Raw genomic sequence first — 18996 nt, forward strand, 5'->3', positions numbered from 1 at the left:
CTCAAATGTTCCAACCACAAAAGGTATTTCCCCCCTCTTAATTGTTGAGTAATGCGTGTGTTTCCCTGCGTGTGAAGGGAAGCCCCTCTGCTCCGCTTTTAGATCCAGTTGCCTTCGGGGCTGTAATTATGTCTCTGCATCTGAATGTTACGGATTGTGCGCTTCTCAGACGGTACCAGGGACTTCCTCTGGTTTTAACCGCGACTAGACCAGCCACATCTGCTCTTAGACAACCGAGCACATACACAGCACTTCGTTAAAATTCAGCTAATCAACCTCATTACACAGTCGCAAAGCCCGGGCAACACTGTCTGCACTGTTCTCGCTGCTGTCCAAGGAACTAGCTCAATGGCCAGAGTCTTTACACAAACATGCAGCAACGTTCTACTTGAGCAAAATGGTTATAATCATACACTGCCATACATTTACCCTGTCTTGTTTCTTTGTTTTTTTTATTCCAGATACATTGGAAAGGCGGACTCCATCACTATCAGCGTTTGGAACCACAAGAAGATCCATAAAAAGCAGGGAGCAGGTTTCTTGGGCTGTGTCCGTCTCTTGTCAAACGCCATCAACAGGCTCAAAGACACCGGCTGTAAGTATCACCCCAACTGACAAACTCTACCTTTAGTTGAACAGGATCAGTTTGCAGTATGGCATGAACCAAAAAATAACCGTAAAGATATTGATATTACAATATTGGCTGGCGCAGTAATATATTTTGAACTTTGAAAAAAACTTTTATTCATGATTTTCCTCCAAGTCAAAATTGGCCTTTTTAGTCTCGGTTTTTATTTGAACCGAGGCATGAAAATATTTGTATTAAAATAACTGAAATTATTGAGTAAAAGTATAAAAAAAATACTGCAATCATATACAGTAGATATTGCAGTATTTAACAGCCATATTGCAGTCATTTCCAATATTGATGAATTCTTTGGTCCATAACTTCACGTATAAGACGAGCATTATTGTACACACTCATGCGTTTCTCGCCATTTACATTTTATTATATTTAGATTTGTATTATAGTCAAGCAACATCCCATCTGTCACTGTGTTATACCTGTATCCTACACACTGTTGCAGTTCTCAATATGTAAGCCAGCTGCAAATAAACAATTGCTTTTATTATTGTTGCCATGATCATGCTTATTGTAATCACAATATAATTGTAAGTACTAAAAAATAATAATCGTAACAGTTTTAGAAGCAAAATGAAGGCTTTTTTCTTCAATCTATTGTCTAATAAATTTAAATTCCTGTAAAAGTCATCCTATTGAGCGCCTAACAAAATTTACAATTTTTTAAGCATATATAGCCCCAGGTGTCTACATTGTGACATGAGATATTTACACCGAAACATGGTACACAGTAGTGATGCACAGGTCGTCTTTTGACCCGCGGGTTGGGTTTGGGCGGGCCAATTTCACTCCGGGGTGGGTTATGAAATGCAGACTGCAGTATCGCATGTTCGTGCTCCCCGTGTGTCTCATTTGACTCATTTCCCAGTCAATATGAGTCTAATTGTAATAGCTTCACACAGATAACACGTCTGAACAGTTCCTACTGTCCCCTCTGTCCTTGATTACTCTGTGTGAGCTCTTTTACCTGTGTCTATCTGGCTCCACATCTGGCTCTGCTCCTGCCTTGTACTTAGCCAGTGAAGCTGGTCACAAGGGATGACACAATTATTGGGTTGATTGATAATCATTATTATCAGGTCACTGTATACAAATAAGAATACACCTGAAAGTAAAGGTTGTTTTTTTTAATCTAGCTGTTTTTGTCACAATCTTTATTTTGTCATTCATAAAGTTTGTAAATCTGGACACAAGCCTAAGGACATGTTAACAAACGGGAATCAAAGAAAATGACTTGATTTGATTGCTCATGTTCTCATAAATCATCAATAAGTCCTGTTGTTTTTTTCTTACAATAACTGATGCGTAACACTAACATTTTATATCGTGACAGTTCTAGCTTTTGTATGTATCAAGATGTGAAGCATTCAGTCAGAAAAACGATCCTTGACCAGCTGAAGAAATCCGCTTTTGCTGTAAATCTCCCTGTTCACATGGCTTTAAGCTCTGCATTCTGACTTTGAGCATTTAGCGCTTGTTAGCGGCGTTTCCCTGTTGGCAGTGCCAGCGGGTTTATACTGACACATAGTATACACTTAACCCTAAACCATACTGTCCAATTAACATTCTTTCCATCTATTATGCGCCTTTTTTTCCAATCCATCTCCCTGACCTGTCTTAAATACATGCTCACAGTCTGAACCACCTCATTCAGTCAAGTTTTCCTTCTTATCCGGTGTTTCTTTTTCCATTCATGCATTCAGTGGATTATGCCCACAAACTCTTACAAATGTATCCTAATGATATGTATTTTTTAATTAAATCAAAGCTGCATGGGCAATGTCTGCGCCATTGAGTTAAAACGTCCCTTTTAATCTAAAGCCAGCTCTTGAGCTTCCCATAGGAGTTAGAAATGGGTTTAGACGACCTTTAAGTTGACTCCTGAATAGCGTTTGGCTCACACATGTTTTCCAACCACAACGGCACCAGTGTTGCCTAAAACAAACCCTGACGGCGGCTGGGGCCTGGTGCCATCGGACTGCCCCACTGTGCCCTTCGATTTACTCCCGACAGACGCCGCCTCCGCTACTTGTCCTCACAAAACAACGCTGCAGAAATAATACTTTTTCATAACCTCAAGAAGTGGACAAAGGGACGTGAGCAGTGATCGGTCTGTACGTCCAGTCTCTGTCTTGAACGCCTCTCGCTGGTGCTCGGACACAAACGCGCACACATCGCACACATTTTTGCAAAGATGGAAAGTAGCAAAGTACAAATACTCTTGTCACTGCAATAGAGTGAATTTTTTAGTAGATTTTTAAACATGTACTTGTAATTGATTGTGCACAGTTGTCTCACGGCTGTGTCTGTTTCTTCCATGGCTAAAAACACTCAAAACAACACTGTATCGCTTGCTCTGATTGAAAAATAACTAAATTCAGTTTAAACAATTAATTTTTTCAAGTTTTGTATAAACATTGATCCATAATGCTGCTAAAATGATAGAAGAAACTGTTAACTATTACTGAGTTTGGTCCGCAACTAATAATTATTCAACGTGGCGCGCAGGAGCGTGAAACTGCAGATTTAGCATGTTTTGCATTGGTAGAATTAACGCTTCTAAGTGTTCACCCTTATAGTCACGGCAAAATGTGCAGGAGAAAATGTGATAAACGGGTTTAAAATGTGTATTTATATTATCTATTTTTCATTCTTACTTAACATTGGGGCCTGAATAATCTTGACATATTTGGCTTCTATAATCGATTAGTTGTGATTAATTGATAAAGTTGTTTCAGCCCTACTCTGACTAGATTTTTCATGTGTACTTCTCACACCGATTTGGCAGAAGTACTTGTAATTGACTACATTATTAGCCATCTAACTGTACATGTTTTTCTTCCCCTTTTACTGGAATGGCTGTTTCCTTGAAGGGATATTCCGCTGAACGGTTTCATCCAACATAAACGGGCACAAATCTTGCATACACACGCTCTCGCACACACCCGGGAGGAGGGGGGACTGCGTGATTGTCTTGTTTACTAGAAGTCTGTCTGGCTGAGCTCAACTTCCTGTCGCAGCAGACTCTGTCCCCTGCCCCACTCCTGAACCCGCACTCGCCACAAAGTTTCAAAATGACTCCGCCGTTTGTCCCTGTCTGCCTCCTTTGAACTCGGCCGGTGATTCGCCGCCGAGGTCGGGTCACGGGACGATGATGTATTCACACGCGTAGTCAATCGCGCCTTGTACGGTTCTTCTCAGCGATGCCGCGCAGTCTGTTATCGGTGTCTAAATCTGCTTACAGTTTCTGCAACGCAAGACTGTCTTGTTTAGTCTAGACCGGTATCTGTATGCAAACGAGCGCTCCGTCACATCTCGGACTGGCAACACTTTCATTTTGATGTGGCCCGTCCATAAATGTGTAGCTGAACGTGTTTTAGCACGTTGTTTTGGTTGTAATCCCGATAGTCTTGATCTGTAATGCACATGACATGACAAATTGCGCTGAAGACACCTCTGACATCTTGTTTCTCTTATCCTTCCGCCGTCACATTTCCTCCTGTCTAGCCTCCGCTTCTCACTCCTACCTCGTTTTCTTATCGTGGAATAAGGAGAAGAGTCTTAAACTATGAGCACAGATGAGGCGTTGTCAGTTGTTAACATTTTGGGTCAGCTGCACATCCTTTTTGAAAAATGGTGTGTTTATAGAAAGGCTGCAGTGTGTATCTGTGTCTCCATCTTGTTCAGGCTCTTTTTAGCTTGTGCTTATTCACTTGTCTGGACAGAAGAGCGAGCAAACAAACTTTAAAGTAAATATTGTGGTAGCTTGTGAATGAAACCTTCTATATATAATATATATCTCTATATATATCTATATCAGATTTTAGTGTTGCGATTGTTGTAATTTTTCACAATACTGAGGCCAAAAATCTTTCATTTTCTTTCTTTCGCATTGTCTATCACGTTACTATTCCTCAAGTTAATGCCCAGTTTCATGACATCAAACTGTCTGAATCATAAACTTAAGTGACCAAAAACATGACGCACAACTTAATTTTGCTTGTAAAATAGTCATGTTTATTATTTCTTACGCTATTGTGAACGAATGATTGAATAATCTTGACGTCCCTACGCTCAAGTTTAAATTGAATGTCCCCGTTTTATTTTCAGATCAGAGACTGGACCTGAATAAGCTCAGCCCAAATGACAATGACACTGTCAGAGGACAAATAGTAGGTAAGAACAGAGCTAGTCAAGACCGCTTTGGACCTGTATTTATTTATTCATTTATTTATTTTGAGTAATCTATGACATGTTTTAATGGATATTATGAAACTTGTATTTTCTGTTGGTGCAGTGAGTCTCCAATCCAGAGATCGTATTGGGTCTGGAGGGCCGGTGGTAGACTGTAGTCGTCTGTTTGACAATGACTTGCCTGATGGGTGAGTATAATGTTTAACTAAAGCTCTTGCATGTTCTGAGCAACCCCACAAAATGATTCCCTCTGCTTCTGTTTATCTTCTCCTGAAAGCATGGGGGCAGGGAACTAAATATTAATGTGTAAAGCCATAAAATCTTCATAATCTGTAAAGTCACAATCCTTTCTCATCTTATTGTTTGATTGTTCTAATCAGGTGGGAAGAAAGGAGGACGGCTTCTGGACGAATTCAGTACCTAAATCACATCACAAGAACGACTCAGTGGGAGAGACCAACCAGGTACATGATGTGCAAATGCCTTTCTACGCGTATGCGCTAAAACAAAAACGTTTTCTTTTCAAGCCACTAAAAGGGACACTGATTTCAAGTATAACTCTCAAATCTTACAGCAGTGCTTGTCAGAAAAACTGCATTTGAGTCATTCTCCTCAAACCGTTCAGCCCGGGTAAAGCGGACAAGCCGCCGTGCAGTCGGGTTTAGCTTGGCTCCCGGTGCCGCAGGAACAACCGTATCAGAGAAGTAGTTTGGAGTACGTAAACAACTGGCAACACCCCACAACCGCCCTCTGCCCCCTCCTGGCCCTGAAGCGGAGCAGGATGAGGAAATGAGGGAAAGGTTTATCTGGGAAATGGAAAGCAATGAAATGATCCCGTCGAGAAGTGATGCGATTTAGACATTTTCAATCTAAACATTCTATGGTAAAGTGTAGTTGGGCCTGTGACGATAAGTACTATATAGACTTACCGTGCGCACATCTTCTCTGCACCAGTGGGATTTAATACTTTTAGAGAGTTATAAAAGTAAATTGTATGACAAATTATAGATGCTAACTAATGTGTTTTATTCGGCTTTGTGTTTGTTGAAGCTCATGTTTTTCAAAGGTCGCTTCAGAGCTGTTGTCAGTGGCATAAAGTACATACTTTCCACATTATCGTTTATCACGATATTCTGATGTAGCAATATATCGCACATCTAAATTTGTTATTGTGACAGGCATTAGATCGTGTTTCATCGGACGGCAATTTTCTTTATTTATTATTGTTCTATACCGTATATATCATATTGTCATTATAAACATTATAAAGTAAATGACCCGTTTGGTCCGAAGTCTTTCAAATTTGTCCATTTTAAAGTCTATATGTGCTTACCGTATTTTCCGGACTATAAGTCGCACCGGAATGTAAGTCGCACCAGCCAAAAAATGCATAATGGAGAAGAAAAAACATAAGTTGCACTGGAGTATGAAATTCGGTTGCAAGTGTGAAAATAACAAATAATATCACATATAAGTCGCACCCCGGCCAAAATTATAATAAAAGATACAGTATTTTCCCCGCGTTATGCCGGTCTATTTATCGGTCCAGTCCTACAGTGATCAGACAATGATTTACTGTATTGACACCGTACTCTTTTTTTTTTTCAGGCCGGCGTCCGAGTACTCCAGCCCGTCCGGACGTCCTCTCAGCTGCGTGGTGGACGAGAACACCCCCGTGATGACCCCCGTCAACGGGGCGGAGGCCAGCGTTCCGCCCGGGGAGCATCGGATTCAGGAGAGACGCGTCCGATCGCAGCGCCACCGGAACTACATGAGCAGGACACATCTGCACACACCTCCCGATCTGCCCGAGGGATACGGTAAGCTGACCCTGTTTACTGTAATCATGTCGGAGCGTGAAAAACAGTCTCCACCTGGCTCTAATTTACATGGTTGCTAACGTTTACAGGAGCTAAATTTGGACTGGAGTAATTTTGGAATCAAAGGCACTGTGACTGGTGGTTGTTGTGTCTGAGGGTTTCTTTTTAACTTAATCTCTTAAGCACTCAATTGTCTGAACATTATCGCAAAATACGTCACGCCAAAGAAATCTTCTGCACTCAAACTATTATTTTATTAAACGTAAGGCTAGTATTCTACACATTTGACATTGTGAGGAATTGGCCAAAACCGCTTTTGAATCCACACCCAAATCGAATAAATTGTTCCGAGGCTCGTTTGCTGAACTCAAATTGAAATATTTAACCAATTCTGCTCATTTCTTCAATAATATCGTGAGCTGTCACAATATATATCGAATTGCAAGCTCCTTTGTTTAAATGCATTGTTTTGTTTCAACGGCAGCCAAAGAACTACATAGACCATGATGCTTTGCAAACAACAGGAAGACATAACTGCTGTTAAGCTCTTTTCATATTTAACTCTGCAAAATATGACTAATGGTTGGTACAAAAGTCCTGTCAGGGTATTTTGAAAGAAAAAGATAAAAGTATCATCTACTATTATGTTTGCCTTTTCAAAATAACACAATAAATATCGCACCGTTAAACGAATATTGTGATGATATTGTACCTTGAGATTTGAATATGGTTACATCCCTAATGATCTACCAGTTGAATGGGGCACAGAACACAAACTGTCAAGTAAAAAAAAAAAAAAATATTGCTGTACGATTTGTTGAGCCAAAGCATCAGCGCGCTCTTAAAAGAAGTGTAGAGTTTTGAATGCAGTGGATTTGAGTGTTGCTTTTGTCTTGAGACTGTCTGAGGCAAAGTGAGTCACTGATGCCCAGCGGTCTGTGGAGGTGAACCCTCTGAACCAGCTCAGCGCGGCATTAAAGCACCAGAGATTAAAAAAAGAGGAGAGAACGTGTTTGGGAAAGCGGAGTTGGGCAGGAAATAAGTCTGTGCCACGAGGAAGTCTGGTGGATGCAATGAGAGCTGCTGTTTGAGGAGCAAAATGTACTGGTCTTTTCATGGAGGAAATGTGGGGAATGAGTTACATTACAAGAGGCTCATCACACAATACTTACGCTTACTTGGGTGACATCATTTTTAAGTGTCATTACATTTTTCGCCACTCTTTCACTGAGTGACACAAGCTTTGTTTGATAAAAAACAAAATATGTTTGTACGTGCGGTTAATCTAAATAATGTGACTATTGTAATTATCAGAATCGTATTTTGATCATCATGTTATTAGACTCTAAAACACGTGCCAAATACCCTGATCAAAAATACACTTTATTTGTAAATATTTTCTATCTAGAAGCTTTTAATCGCCATATTTATATACTTTTATTCTTTAAAATCAATGTACAAAAGAAATAATGGCTTGACTATTCGACTACTATAATAATCGATAGTTGCAGCTCCCCATAAGATATTTTTTTATTTTGTGGTTGTCAGTTATACTTTTGAAATGTCACACACACAGAACAAATGTCACGCACAAGCGCTTTTCCAAATACTTTCACTTTTTAATGTCTTCTTTTACTTCAGCTTGAATACTTTTAAGAAACAATACTCTTGAGTGCAGCTTCTACTACACACAGACTTCATATTTGTAGTGTATTGTTTAGCGGTTTGTTTTTAGATCATGTCTCTAGAACATGAGCGTAAGCTGCTATAAGAGAAAGCATTTGCTGAACATATCTGTACGTTTCGTTTCCACCCGTCCGTGGCCACTGTGGAAACTCGAGAGGAACTAATTGATTACTTTGGCCCGAGTCTTGAGAAACTCTCAGGTCAACCGTATTGCTACAGTTATAGTCTGTCATATCAATTGGACATGGATTTTCCCTTTTTGCCAGTGTACACAAACACACTATCTGTGTTAAACTCATGTCTGTCAAGTTCAATGTGTTTTTCCTGTTTCAGAGCAAAGAACCACTCAACAAGGTCAAGTCTACTTTCTCCACACCCAAACAGGAGTGAGCACGTGGCACGACCCTCGGGTGCCCAGGTAAAGGCCACAGCCACGTCGAACATGCCGCTTTGATTTTATTTGAAACGTATAAAGCAAAGTCGCCAAACAAATGACCCAGTCGCCCAGAGCAGATTTGTATGTAAATGTTTGGACAGATGTAATGCTAAACACTAAGCCCGGCCAAAGCTCTGCATTCACTCAGTCGCATAGTTATTACAGCAGATTTTAAGCAGTGTTGTATCTACAGTCTGGTGTTGAACCATACATCACTTTTACTAGTCTGGATCCATTTCATTAGTTCATATCTTCTCACCAACAAATCTTTGTATCACATTTATAGATCACACGCAGTAAAGTATATCTTAATTGCATTGCTCTTATTGTTCCACTGTTCTTTTCTCCAGGGACTTGAGCAATGTGAACTGTGAAGAGCTGGGTCCGCTGCCTCCGGGCTGGGAGATCAGAAACACTGCCACAGGACGAGTCTACTTTGTGGATCACAACAACCGGACGACTCAGTTCACGGACCCGCGTCTGTCTGCAAACCTGCATCTTGTGCTAAAGTATGCGCCTCAGTTTGAGTTTGAGTGTTGACAATATTGTGACTTTTCTTTTGTTGCTGCACTGCACTTTCTGCCTTGTATTCTGTTTTCCTCCTGACACAAGTTGTTTTCTCTGTTCTGAACTTGAACTTGTTTCCTTATTTTCTGCTTTCGTCCAACAGCCCAAGTCCAAATGGATCCCGTGTGGCTCCAGAAAGCCAAAACACTAACCTCAGGTAACCTACAAACTCAGACATGTGTTCACACCTCAAAGGCAGACTTTTGAATGTTGAATGACACATTGTCATGTGAAAGTGTAGAGCAGGTGGACTCACATCTGGAGACACTGACTCCAGCTGTCGAGAGCAGATACAGCAGTGAAAATGCTGAGTGATTTGTGCTTGAGGGAGGAGCCACATTCAGGGAGGAGCCACATTCAGTGCAACTGTCCTCACGGTGGATGTTTTTGGAGTTGTTCCTGTCGCTGTCAGAGGAGCTGTCGATCTACCTCCTGGTGTTTGTGCTTTCTGCTTCACTACAGCACTGTTCGTGGCCAGGTCTGAAGAGAAAATAATATAAAACATGTGTTTGCAGCACAGCACTCCTCCCCATGTCTTGTATATCCAAATATAAACCAATTATTTAGCCCAAACAAATCATACATGTATAAAAACTAAAACTTTATTCAGCACTGCTGTGATCCCAGTGAAGCAGGTTGTTGTGTCGTACGTCTGTTTCAGTGTCTGTGCCTTAGGCAGACACGACTGTGTCAGCTACTGTGCACCAGAGTTCAGATTACATCAGTGTTTGGGTTTAGTGACCATCAGCTGGTATTTTTCTAACTAAATAAAGTTCACTCATTGTAAACATATGGTTTCTAAAAGGGATAACAATTTGGCTGTGTGCAAAATGTGTTTTTTGTTTCATGCTTTGTTATATGCACAGGATCATTGTTCTTATGCTCTGCCTCAGTTCCATCACTCTAAAAAAAAACACATTTGCAAAATGTATCAAAAACGGAAAGTTTTTATTTAGAGTCTCTCAAACGCAGCACTTTTCAGTCAGACAGTCTCATCTGTGCCGACTGTCTGCTGGTGGTTTCCTGCACTTCCTGTTCTGTGGGAGCAGGTACAAACTGCACATGTGGAGTTTTACTGATGTTCACTTTTACATAATACAGATTTATTTTAAAAATGTATCTTTGTTAGTTGCTGACTTAAATTTCCATGTCCGCATTTGAACTGTAAATGAGGTGATTTAGTGTGGCTATAATGATCTACTAACAAAAGCTCTTGTGATTAAACTCTGGGTCTGGGTCATTGGGTTTTGACTTTTTCAGAGACACATTAACTTTCTGTGCGGTTGGCAGCGTTGGCGTTGTTTGGCTGATCTTTGCAGTGTTTTAGTCCGCGGGTGGAGAGAGCAGGGCAGCAGCTGATCCTCACAGCAGATGGACACATAAAGGCTCCTTTGATTCTTGGAGCGGGACGGGGGGCACAGGGGTGCCCTGTGTGGCTTTACCACCACTTCACCTACTCAGCACTCATTACGGCCCACCTGTGTAAGCTGCACATGGTTATGTGTTTAAAGGCTTAAACCCAGGCTTTGATCGAGGTTCATCTGCAGGTGATCCAGAACTGACCATCACATGAGTCATTTTAAATGGTTCAGTTTTATATTCCTCTCTCAAATATAATTGTTAAGACTCTTTTTCTTGATTTGACTCTTTCACTTGGCTGTGTTTTCTATATTTACTGTGATTTTTGAAGCGTTCTGGTGACGGTGAATTACATTGTGTCTTTAGAAGGAGCAAAAGTGCTGAAATTGTGCAAGTCGTTCCATTTGCTTTTAAAGACCGTCTCCCTCCTTCTGCCTAAAGTAGTTTTCAGGACTGCTCTGCTGTAGCCTTTCTTTGACATGCTTGGATCCTCAGCAGCTGCCAATAAAATAAATGGCAGCCCACTTGATTATACAAGGATGGACTGAAACACTGCGCTCGTTTAGTTTGGAAAGGCCAAATATATAAAAGTGTTGTTTTTCATGTACAAGCATGTGTGGATTGGTGAGTGACGGTCACGAGTCACTTTGAAGGGTGATGCATTTCTGAAGATGATTTTAATGTGACTTTATCCCTGATTATCTTATAGATGAACTATATCTTAATAAAACATGAGCCACAATAAATGAATGGCAACATAAAAACAATGTACAAAATTAAAAGGTGTTTGTATGTATTGAGTCTTAGATGCGTTAATTATTTAAACTGAAAATACAGATAATGAACATTTAACCTAAAATGTATTAATCTGCCATTCAGATGTGGTAATTGAGTAAAGCTGCTGTGCTTGAGGATCCGTTACCTTTTCTTTTGACCTTCAGTAGCCTCGAGTCTCCACTGCAGAGGACAGTGGCTTTTTGTGAAGACTGCTCTGCTAACTCAGCGTCTCAGGAGAACGAGCGCTGCTGTCTGCTCGAAACCAGAGCACAAAGATGGATTATGTTTTTACGTGGCCCACCCAGGCGTCCCACCACCGATACCACACTGGGCTAAAGCGGGCCAGAGCTCCATCACTGACCGCACCCGGAGTGAGAAGTAGCACAAGAACAACAGGTCACCTAAGTGCACTGTCACATACTTGGGAATAGATCAACATCATTTGTAACACTCCAAGTTTGTCTTCCCTCTGGTCACCAAAGGAAGTGGTCTAGTGGGCAGGGGGACCAAACCCAAGTCTGCTTTAGGTGAGATAGAAAAGTTATAGATAAAAGAACAGGATGGAAATATTTGGTGATTTTTCTGACTGGATGTTTCCACAGTGTCGTCTCAGCCTCTGCAGTATTTACCAAAGTCTGGTCAGAGGTTAAACTGTTCTAACAGCTCTTACTTACTTACTTATGAATCTGTTCATTGTTTATAAAAATAATTAAATATGGAGAATGTTTTTGTTTTCTTTTTTAGATCATTTTCACAGGGAATCCCCCTCTGGACATTTACTCTTGTTTTAATTATTGTCCCTGATTATAAAGCAGTATTTGCCCTCCTTTAAAAACATGTTTCCTGATCCACATTTCCATGTTTGTGTTTCCACTTGCAGTCATCAGAATCAGATTAAAGAGCCTGTTGTTCCTGGGGGGGCGCCACTGCCCCTGTCCCCTGCCCAGCTGCCTGAAGAGGCAGAGTGTCTGACAGTGCCCAAATACAAGAGAGACCTGGTGCAGAAGCTGAAAATCCTACGACAGGAGCTGTCCCAGCAGCAGCCACAGGCCGGACACTGTCGCATCGAGGTCTGCCGAGAGGAGATCTTTGAGGTAAAGCTCACTCCTGTTCTGTTGATTGGAAAAGTTTATTTACTGCACTCTTTACTACAATGATAAAAACAAATGTGCAGATGTTGTCAAACTCACATAAATGTATGCATGAAGAGACTGGACGATGAATGCTCCACTGGCGTGTCGTCTTCTTTTACATTGTGCACCAGAAAAGGGCCTGAGGCTGGCCAGTACTGAGAATCTCTTTATGATTTCAGAAGAAAACACTGAGCAGAAAGCCTTTCTCTCCTCTTGTGTCTAAAGCTCTCTCAATCATTTGTTCGACCAAGACATTCTTTGTGGATGATTTCAGCCGCTCCAGAGATTGAGGGTGAGACGAGGCGGAGGGAAAGAGCTGCAGTGGCACGTATTCAGGGCCAGACATAACTTCATAACTACAAGTTGAGCAATGAAAAATATGACTTCATCTGGCTTTGAGGTGGCAGCTGCAGAGGGGAAAGTGAAGTGTGAAAGGAGCTCTGCAGAACTGCTCTAGCTTTTAGAGTACAAAGTACTCTGGCAGATCATGAAAAAATGTACTCGCAATGATTTTGTCCCCTGTAAGGATACGCTCAGGGCACTTCAGACAGTTATTTGAAAGATGTTTGGCATTTTGGTCATTTAGTTTTGTTTGAGTGAAAGAGGAAGCTGTGTTCAATTGTCATTTGTGACCTATTTGTTAAAATGTTTGTGATGATTTGCAGGAGTCTTATCGACAAGTCATGAAGATGCGGCCAAAGGACCTGTGGAAAAGACTAATGATCAAGTTCAGAGGAGAGGAGGGACTGGACTACGGTGGTGTTGCCAGGTACTGCAGTGTATTCAGCTTTAGTTTTCTAAGTGTGGTTGTGTCATATCTAACGGTTTGTGTCTGTGCAGAGAATGGTTGTACTTACTGTCCCATGAAATGTTGAACCCCTACTACGGCTTGTTCCAGTACTCCAGAGACGACATCTACACGCTACAAATAAACCCTGACTCTGCGGTCAACCCGGTACAAATACACACAGTTGAATCTCAATTTCTGTAGGAAAAGTTCTTGAGATATTTTGTTTTTGTTTGCAGGAGCACCTGTCATATTTCCATTTTGTGGGGCGCATTATGGGCATGGCAGTTTTCCACGGGCACTACATCGATGGAGGATTCACGCTGCCGTTTTACAAACAGCTGCTGGGGAAACCCATCACCCTCGACGACATGGAGTCTGTTGATCCAGATCTACACAACAGCCTCGTTTGGATCCTGTAAGTTTTTTTTTTTTTTTTTAAGATGTTAATCTAACCCAAGTGTTAAGTAAATCAGTAACTAGTAATTATGTACACTTTTGTAAAAAAGACAAATGGCTCCCCCTGCTGCCTCAGAGATTAAAAAACATACTCGGGCCTCTTTAGCATTGATTTCATTTTGATACATTTTGTTTTGATAAAATTAGTTTTCTTTTTACCTTTTTCTTTCCCAGGGACAACGACATCACAGGTGTCCTGGATCACACCTTCTGTGTGGAGCATAACGCTTATGGAGAAATTATCCAACACGAGCTCAAGCCCAACGGGAAGAGCCTCCCCGTCTCCGAGGAAACAAAGAAGGAATATGTCAGGTACGTTCAGCACATGGAGCATTCCCACTGCAGTACGTCAGTATGTGACCTGCTTTTGTCTTCTGCAGGTTGTATGTGAACTGGCGTTTCTTGCATGGGATCGAGGCTCAGTTTTTGGCTCTGCAAAAAGGCTTCAACGAGGTCATCCCACAACATCTACTTAAATCATTTGATGAAAAGGAACTAGAGGTATTGAATGATTGTCAGTGTCTATCATCAAGTCCTAAACACACTACATAAGTACTAATCGGATGGTCTGGCTGTTCCCAGTTGATCGTGTGTGGTCTGGGTAAGATCGACATCACTGACTGGAAGTCCAACACTCGTCTCAAACACTGCACTCCAGACAGCAACATCGTTAAGTGGTTTTGGAAAGCAGTGGAGTCGTTTGACGAGGAGAGGAGAGCCCGCCTGCTGCAGTTTGTCACTGGCTCATCCCGAGTGCCATTGCAAGGCTTTAAGGCTTTACAAGGTACTTCAGCCGTCTCATGTACAAGTGCTTAGAAATACAGTTTAAAAGGCACAACATATTAACTGCACACGTTTCTGTAGGAGCTGCAGGACCCAGACTTTTTACCATCCACCAAATCGATGCCAACACCAACAACCTGCCCAAAGCCCACACATGGTACGTGCAAAGTGTTACAACCCTGGCACCAAGGATTGTAGCAGCTATGAAAAAGAAGCCCAGGATAACGAGAATAGTCATCGGAAACAGATTTTATGATTTATAAAGAGTTTCTCACACGTAGAGGTGGGCGATATTAACAGAAATTAATATCTCAATGTTTGTTTTTCGATAACAATATTCTGTCAATCGAACAGAAAAAAATCTTAAAACTTATTTTAATTGTCAGATAATTGTGGAATAGCTGTAAAATTGAAGAGAAATTAGTGATGGGTAGAATGAGTTAACTGTGATACACATTTGTTGCACTCTATTGCTCCATCTGGTGGTCTAAAAAAGGTAAACCTACTGCTGCTTACACAGACACTGGGCTCATTCATTAAAAAATGCAACACTAAATCAGAATGTGTTACGATGATCAACAAATAAGAGATAACTTATAAAGAAGGGAACTCAGTCCTAGTAATTAAAGACAATAACCTATTGTACAATAAAGTACGATCAAAATGAATTAAAATAATGGTAGTGGTTATTCTTGTGAATTATCCCTCAACAAGAAAAGGGAAAATCTTTATCATCAATGAACCATAAAGCAAACAAAGACTGACTTGAGCCTCGCTTCAGCTTCTGACGCTTGAGCGACACCACGTGACACAGATGCGTTGGTCACATGACTTTTCTTAAAGTGACAGGGCTCGACTCTGGTGACACTTTGAGCTCAATACATGTGACAACTCTTTTGGCCCATCACTCGCAGAAATATCACATTCATTTTAAAGTTTACGACATCACTTTTCCCATTTGCTTGTAAACTCTTAATCTGTTTCTCATACTGTTTTTGTTATATTTCAGTCCATAATCGATTTTGCACATTATCTCTACTTCCATTTCCGCTCATGTGTTCTGTTTGGTCTCCAGCTTTAATCGGATCGACATTCCGCCCTACGAGAGCTACGACAAGCTGTACGACAAGCTGCTGACGGCGATCGAGGAGACCTGCGGCTTCGCTGTGGAGTGATACTTGCCGCGTGAAAAACTGTCAGACTTTTCCTGCCACTGCGCCGTGCACACAGACCCCATCAGCGCCGCCTCGCCCCCCGGACCAGAAGCCAGTCTTCCTCCTCTCACTGCGCTCCATATTCTTCCATTTCCAGTACTTTCGAACCAGCTGCTACGACATTGACGCACTGTCGAAACGTTTTGTCTTACGGTGCCGTTCCTTTGCTCTCCATTAAACAAGAAGAAGCTGCTGAAGGTTTGTAGTATTTGATGTGTGTCACCGCTGTGTAAATAAAATGAGCAGTTTATTTTACTCTGAAAAGGCCCTCCATTGTTGCCAACGGTAACACTGCTCTTTGCCATGTGACTGTATGACTCCACAAACAGCTGAATCTTGCCCAAAGTAGCCATTGAACCTCAACAAATTAAAGTGCACCACTCGATCATCCTACCTCAAGGTTTATATTTTCTTTTGAACACAATTTAATATGTTGAATTTAACTTTAAAAAGTTGATTGGTGGTTTTCAGACTATAGAGGGGGGGGGGCAAGAGCCACATTTTTCTATCTCTGGGTTTCAGAGCGATGAAAAGTAGCACCGATATCACAGCAATTAACAATTCAAAACTAAATATTCTATCTTTCGAATGGTCAAAAGTCCTCCAAATGTCAACGCTAACGAGTTGAAATCCATGTTAAGTACACGTTATTCTCACGAGAAATTCACAAACGTTGCACCTGATCATTAGTGACTAGACCTAAACTCCAAACAATATGAACATTAGCAGCCCTCTATCTGTGTTAAATATTACTGGACTATTACATGTTGTGATGTCACCTGAAACACTGTCATTTCCTGATGCATTTAGTTTTAGGCCTGCAGCAGTTGTTAAGATTCTGTGACAACAACTAGTTTGTGACGAGCATTTTAAAATACTGTGCGACTCTGGTGGAAAAGAAGTGATGTCCTACTTTGCTGCTCCGTGGCCGTAGTTCCGAAATGTGTTTGAAAAAGACACTGACGCACATGCTCTGCACAAATCCTCTTTTCAGCGCCGCAGAGCCGACACAAACCTCATGAATTCAAAGTGGTGTAAGCTATTGTAACGCACCCTGAAACGTTACTTTCATCGTCTTATGCATGGTTAAGCCAGTTAGATACGGTTTCATGGAGAACATGGAGTTTCTCTGGAAATGTCGACTACCTTTAAGCCCGTTTGGTCTTGGTTTTCACATTACCCTCTGCACAGTTTATGTACAAAAAAAACACAAAGTGGGATTGTATTTAAAATGGGCCCTTGAACTGTTTAAATCACATGCTTTTGGGGGGAAAAAAATATCACATTGATGTTTAAAAAAAGGACACTTTAGAGCACTTTACACGACGAGCGATGAGTGCTTTTTTTTTAATCAAATGTATCGTTGTCATTTGCTCTTCATCTACGTTAGTAATCTACAGAATTATATCCACCTGTAACATTGAGTATATATGTACAAAACATAGCTATTTTGTATATTGTGGCTTGATCTTTCTATTTGTTTTAATTGCGAGCATGTTCGGTGTCTGCCAGAGACCTCTTTCTCAGGTGAAGTTGTCTTTTTGTTTTTATGTTGGTGTGTGAAGAGACCTACCTGCCACTTCGTTTAATGGGAACTACATTACCCACAAAGCAAAAGGTGCACCCGGTTACTCTGTCATCGCTGTTGGCAAGTGCAGTGGCTCTCAAATCAAGTGACACATTTGTGACTTTGAAATGTTTTGAACGAGGCTAAACTGAGCAATGGAAACTGCTGGAAAAAAGTGCATCATAGGCAAAAGCAGATGAAATAACGGACTAAACTGTCTAAACGCAGTAAGAAAACCTACTCTACAGTTTGTGATAGAAAAAACAGTCGAGGACACTACTTTTCCCCGCCCTCTGCAACGATTTTCAAATCATCTGAAGGTGTTCCCCGGTTTTTCTCGACGTAAATGAAATGAAATGTCCCCCCTTTTTTTATACACGTGTAGAAATGTCTCGTTTAATCACAGTGTGTTTTGTACTTCACAGAAAATGTCCCAACTATGATTCATTGTATTATTTGTTCCCGTCACTCTGCAAAACAAAAAACCACATGACAGTTTTTGCACATCACGGACACTTGTCTTGACCAAACGATGGGACATTTGTGTACGGACTTCACTCACGCCGCCCGCTTCTGCCTTTGCTCTCATGCTCTGTGGGGACAGTGCTTCCAGACCAAGACCTATTGACATGTTCAACCTAATTTTAGCCTCTTTTCTGCTCCTGGTATGAAATGTACAAAATAAACACTATTTTATGGATGAGACTGAAAACAAAATGTGCAGTTTTATGTTATTTGATCTCAAGCGGCAAAACTTAATTCCGTTTAATTACTTGTGTGTCTGCAACAAAGTTTTTTGTTTTTTTTTAATCCAGTTTTGTATTTATTTTTGACATGTTTCCCCCCACATTGGCTGCATTGTGCTTGTAACAGACGCCCGTGCACAGGACAGTGAAGCAGCTGAGTAACAGACGTGTTGTATCCCTGCAGAAACCTGAGCAATAAAACGATGCTGTTTGGACCACGCAGCATTATGTTTCATACGACCGACACGTTTCTCTGTCTTCTGTTCTGCATCAGATCGTAGTGTAGCAGACAAAAGATTCAGTGGTGCAAGAAAAATAAGTTATTTAGGGGAAATGACTACCGTATTTTCCGGACTAGAAGTTGCACCTTTTTTCATAGTTTGGCCGGGCAACTTATAGTCCGGAAAATACGGTAATTTTTTACTTTTCTAGCCTTTGAAATGCTCAACTGTATTCAACAATGTTTAGAGGTGGAAGATGTGCAACATTGTCACAGGAGCAATATAATAAAGTATTGAAGTACCCTTTAAAATGTATTTAAGAGTAAAAAGTATTTCACAGATTTTGAACTTCAGAACCATTGTGGTCAAATGTAGTGATAGTGCTGATGTGGGTCAACAGCAACTGGCTCTTGTTTGCACGTTACAATGAATGTGCTAAAAAAAAAAAAAAACTAACTACACGAAAAAACATGTAGCGGAGTCATAAGTGCAGAAACTTGCTCTCAAATGCAGTGAAGTAATAAGTATTCTCCGTAAAATGTAAGTGCCAGTGGTGATCATTTCTGGACACTTTTAGACTCAAGAGATCCACAGCCATGTTTGT

General features: G+C 41.0%; 1 protein-coding gene across 2 annotated transcripts in view; it reads left to right on the plus strand.

The window, feature by feature from the left end:
* LOC140377154 (E3 ubiquitin-protein ligase SMURF2-like) overlaps positions 1-18162 on the plus strand; it is a 34713-nt gene extending 16551 nt beyond the window's left edge. Inside the window, exons 4-20 of one of the 2 annotated variants that reach the window (XM_072462471.1) lie at positions 462-595; positions 4754-4819; positions 4941-5025; positions 5218-5301; positions 6446-6657; positions 8677-8761; positions 9130-9288; positions 9450-9503; positions 12363-12576; positions 13281-13384; positions 13456-13570; positions 13642-13820; positions 14036-14173; positions 14242-14362; positions 14444-14645; positions 14726-14801; positions 15720-18162. In XM_072462471.1, coding sequence (XP_072318572.1) covers positions 462-595; positions 4754-4819; positions 4941-5025; positions 5218-5301; positions 6446-6657; positions 8677-8761; positions 9130-9288; positions 9450-9503; positions 12363-12576; positions 13281-13384; positions 13456-13570; positions 13642-13820; positions 14036-14173; positions 14242-14362; positions 14444-14645; positions 14726-14801; positions 15720-15819 — 2128 coding nt within the window. In that variant the 3' untranslated portion in view covers positions 15820-18162. Of the gene's footprint in view, positions 1-461; positions 596-4753; positions 4820-4930; positions 5026-5217; positions 5302-6445; positions 6658-8676; positions 8762-9129; positions 9289-9449; positions 9504-12362; positions 12577-13280; positions 13385-13455; positions 13571-13641; positions 13821-14035; positions 14174-14241; positions 14363-14443; positions 14646-14725; positions 14802-15719 lie in introns of both variants that reach the window. The other variant, XM_072462470.1, reaches the window with a different exon arrangement.
* The last annotated feature ends 834 nt before the right edge of the window (positions 18163-18996 follow it).

The sequence above is a fragment of the Eucyclogobius newberryi genome, unplaced genomic scaffold, assembly GCF_026437365.1.
Source record: "Eucyclogobius newberryi isolate DKJ021-1_F unplaced genomic scaffold, fEucNew1.0.hap1 SCAF_4, whole genome shotgun sequence".
Classification (NCBI taxonomy): domain Eukaryota; kingdom Metazoa; phylum Chordata; class Actinopteri; order Gobiiformes; family Gobiidae; genus Eucyclogobius; species Eucyclogobius newberryi.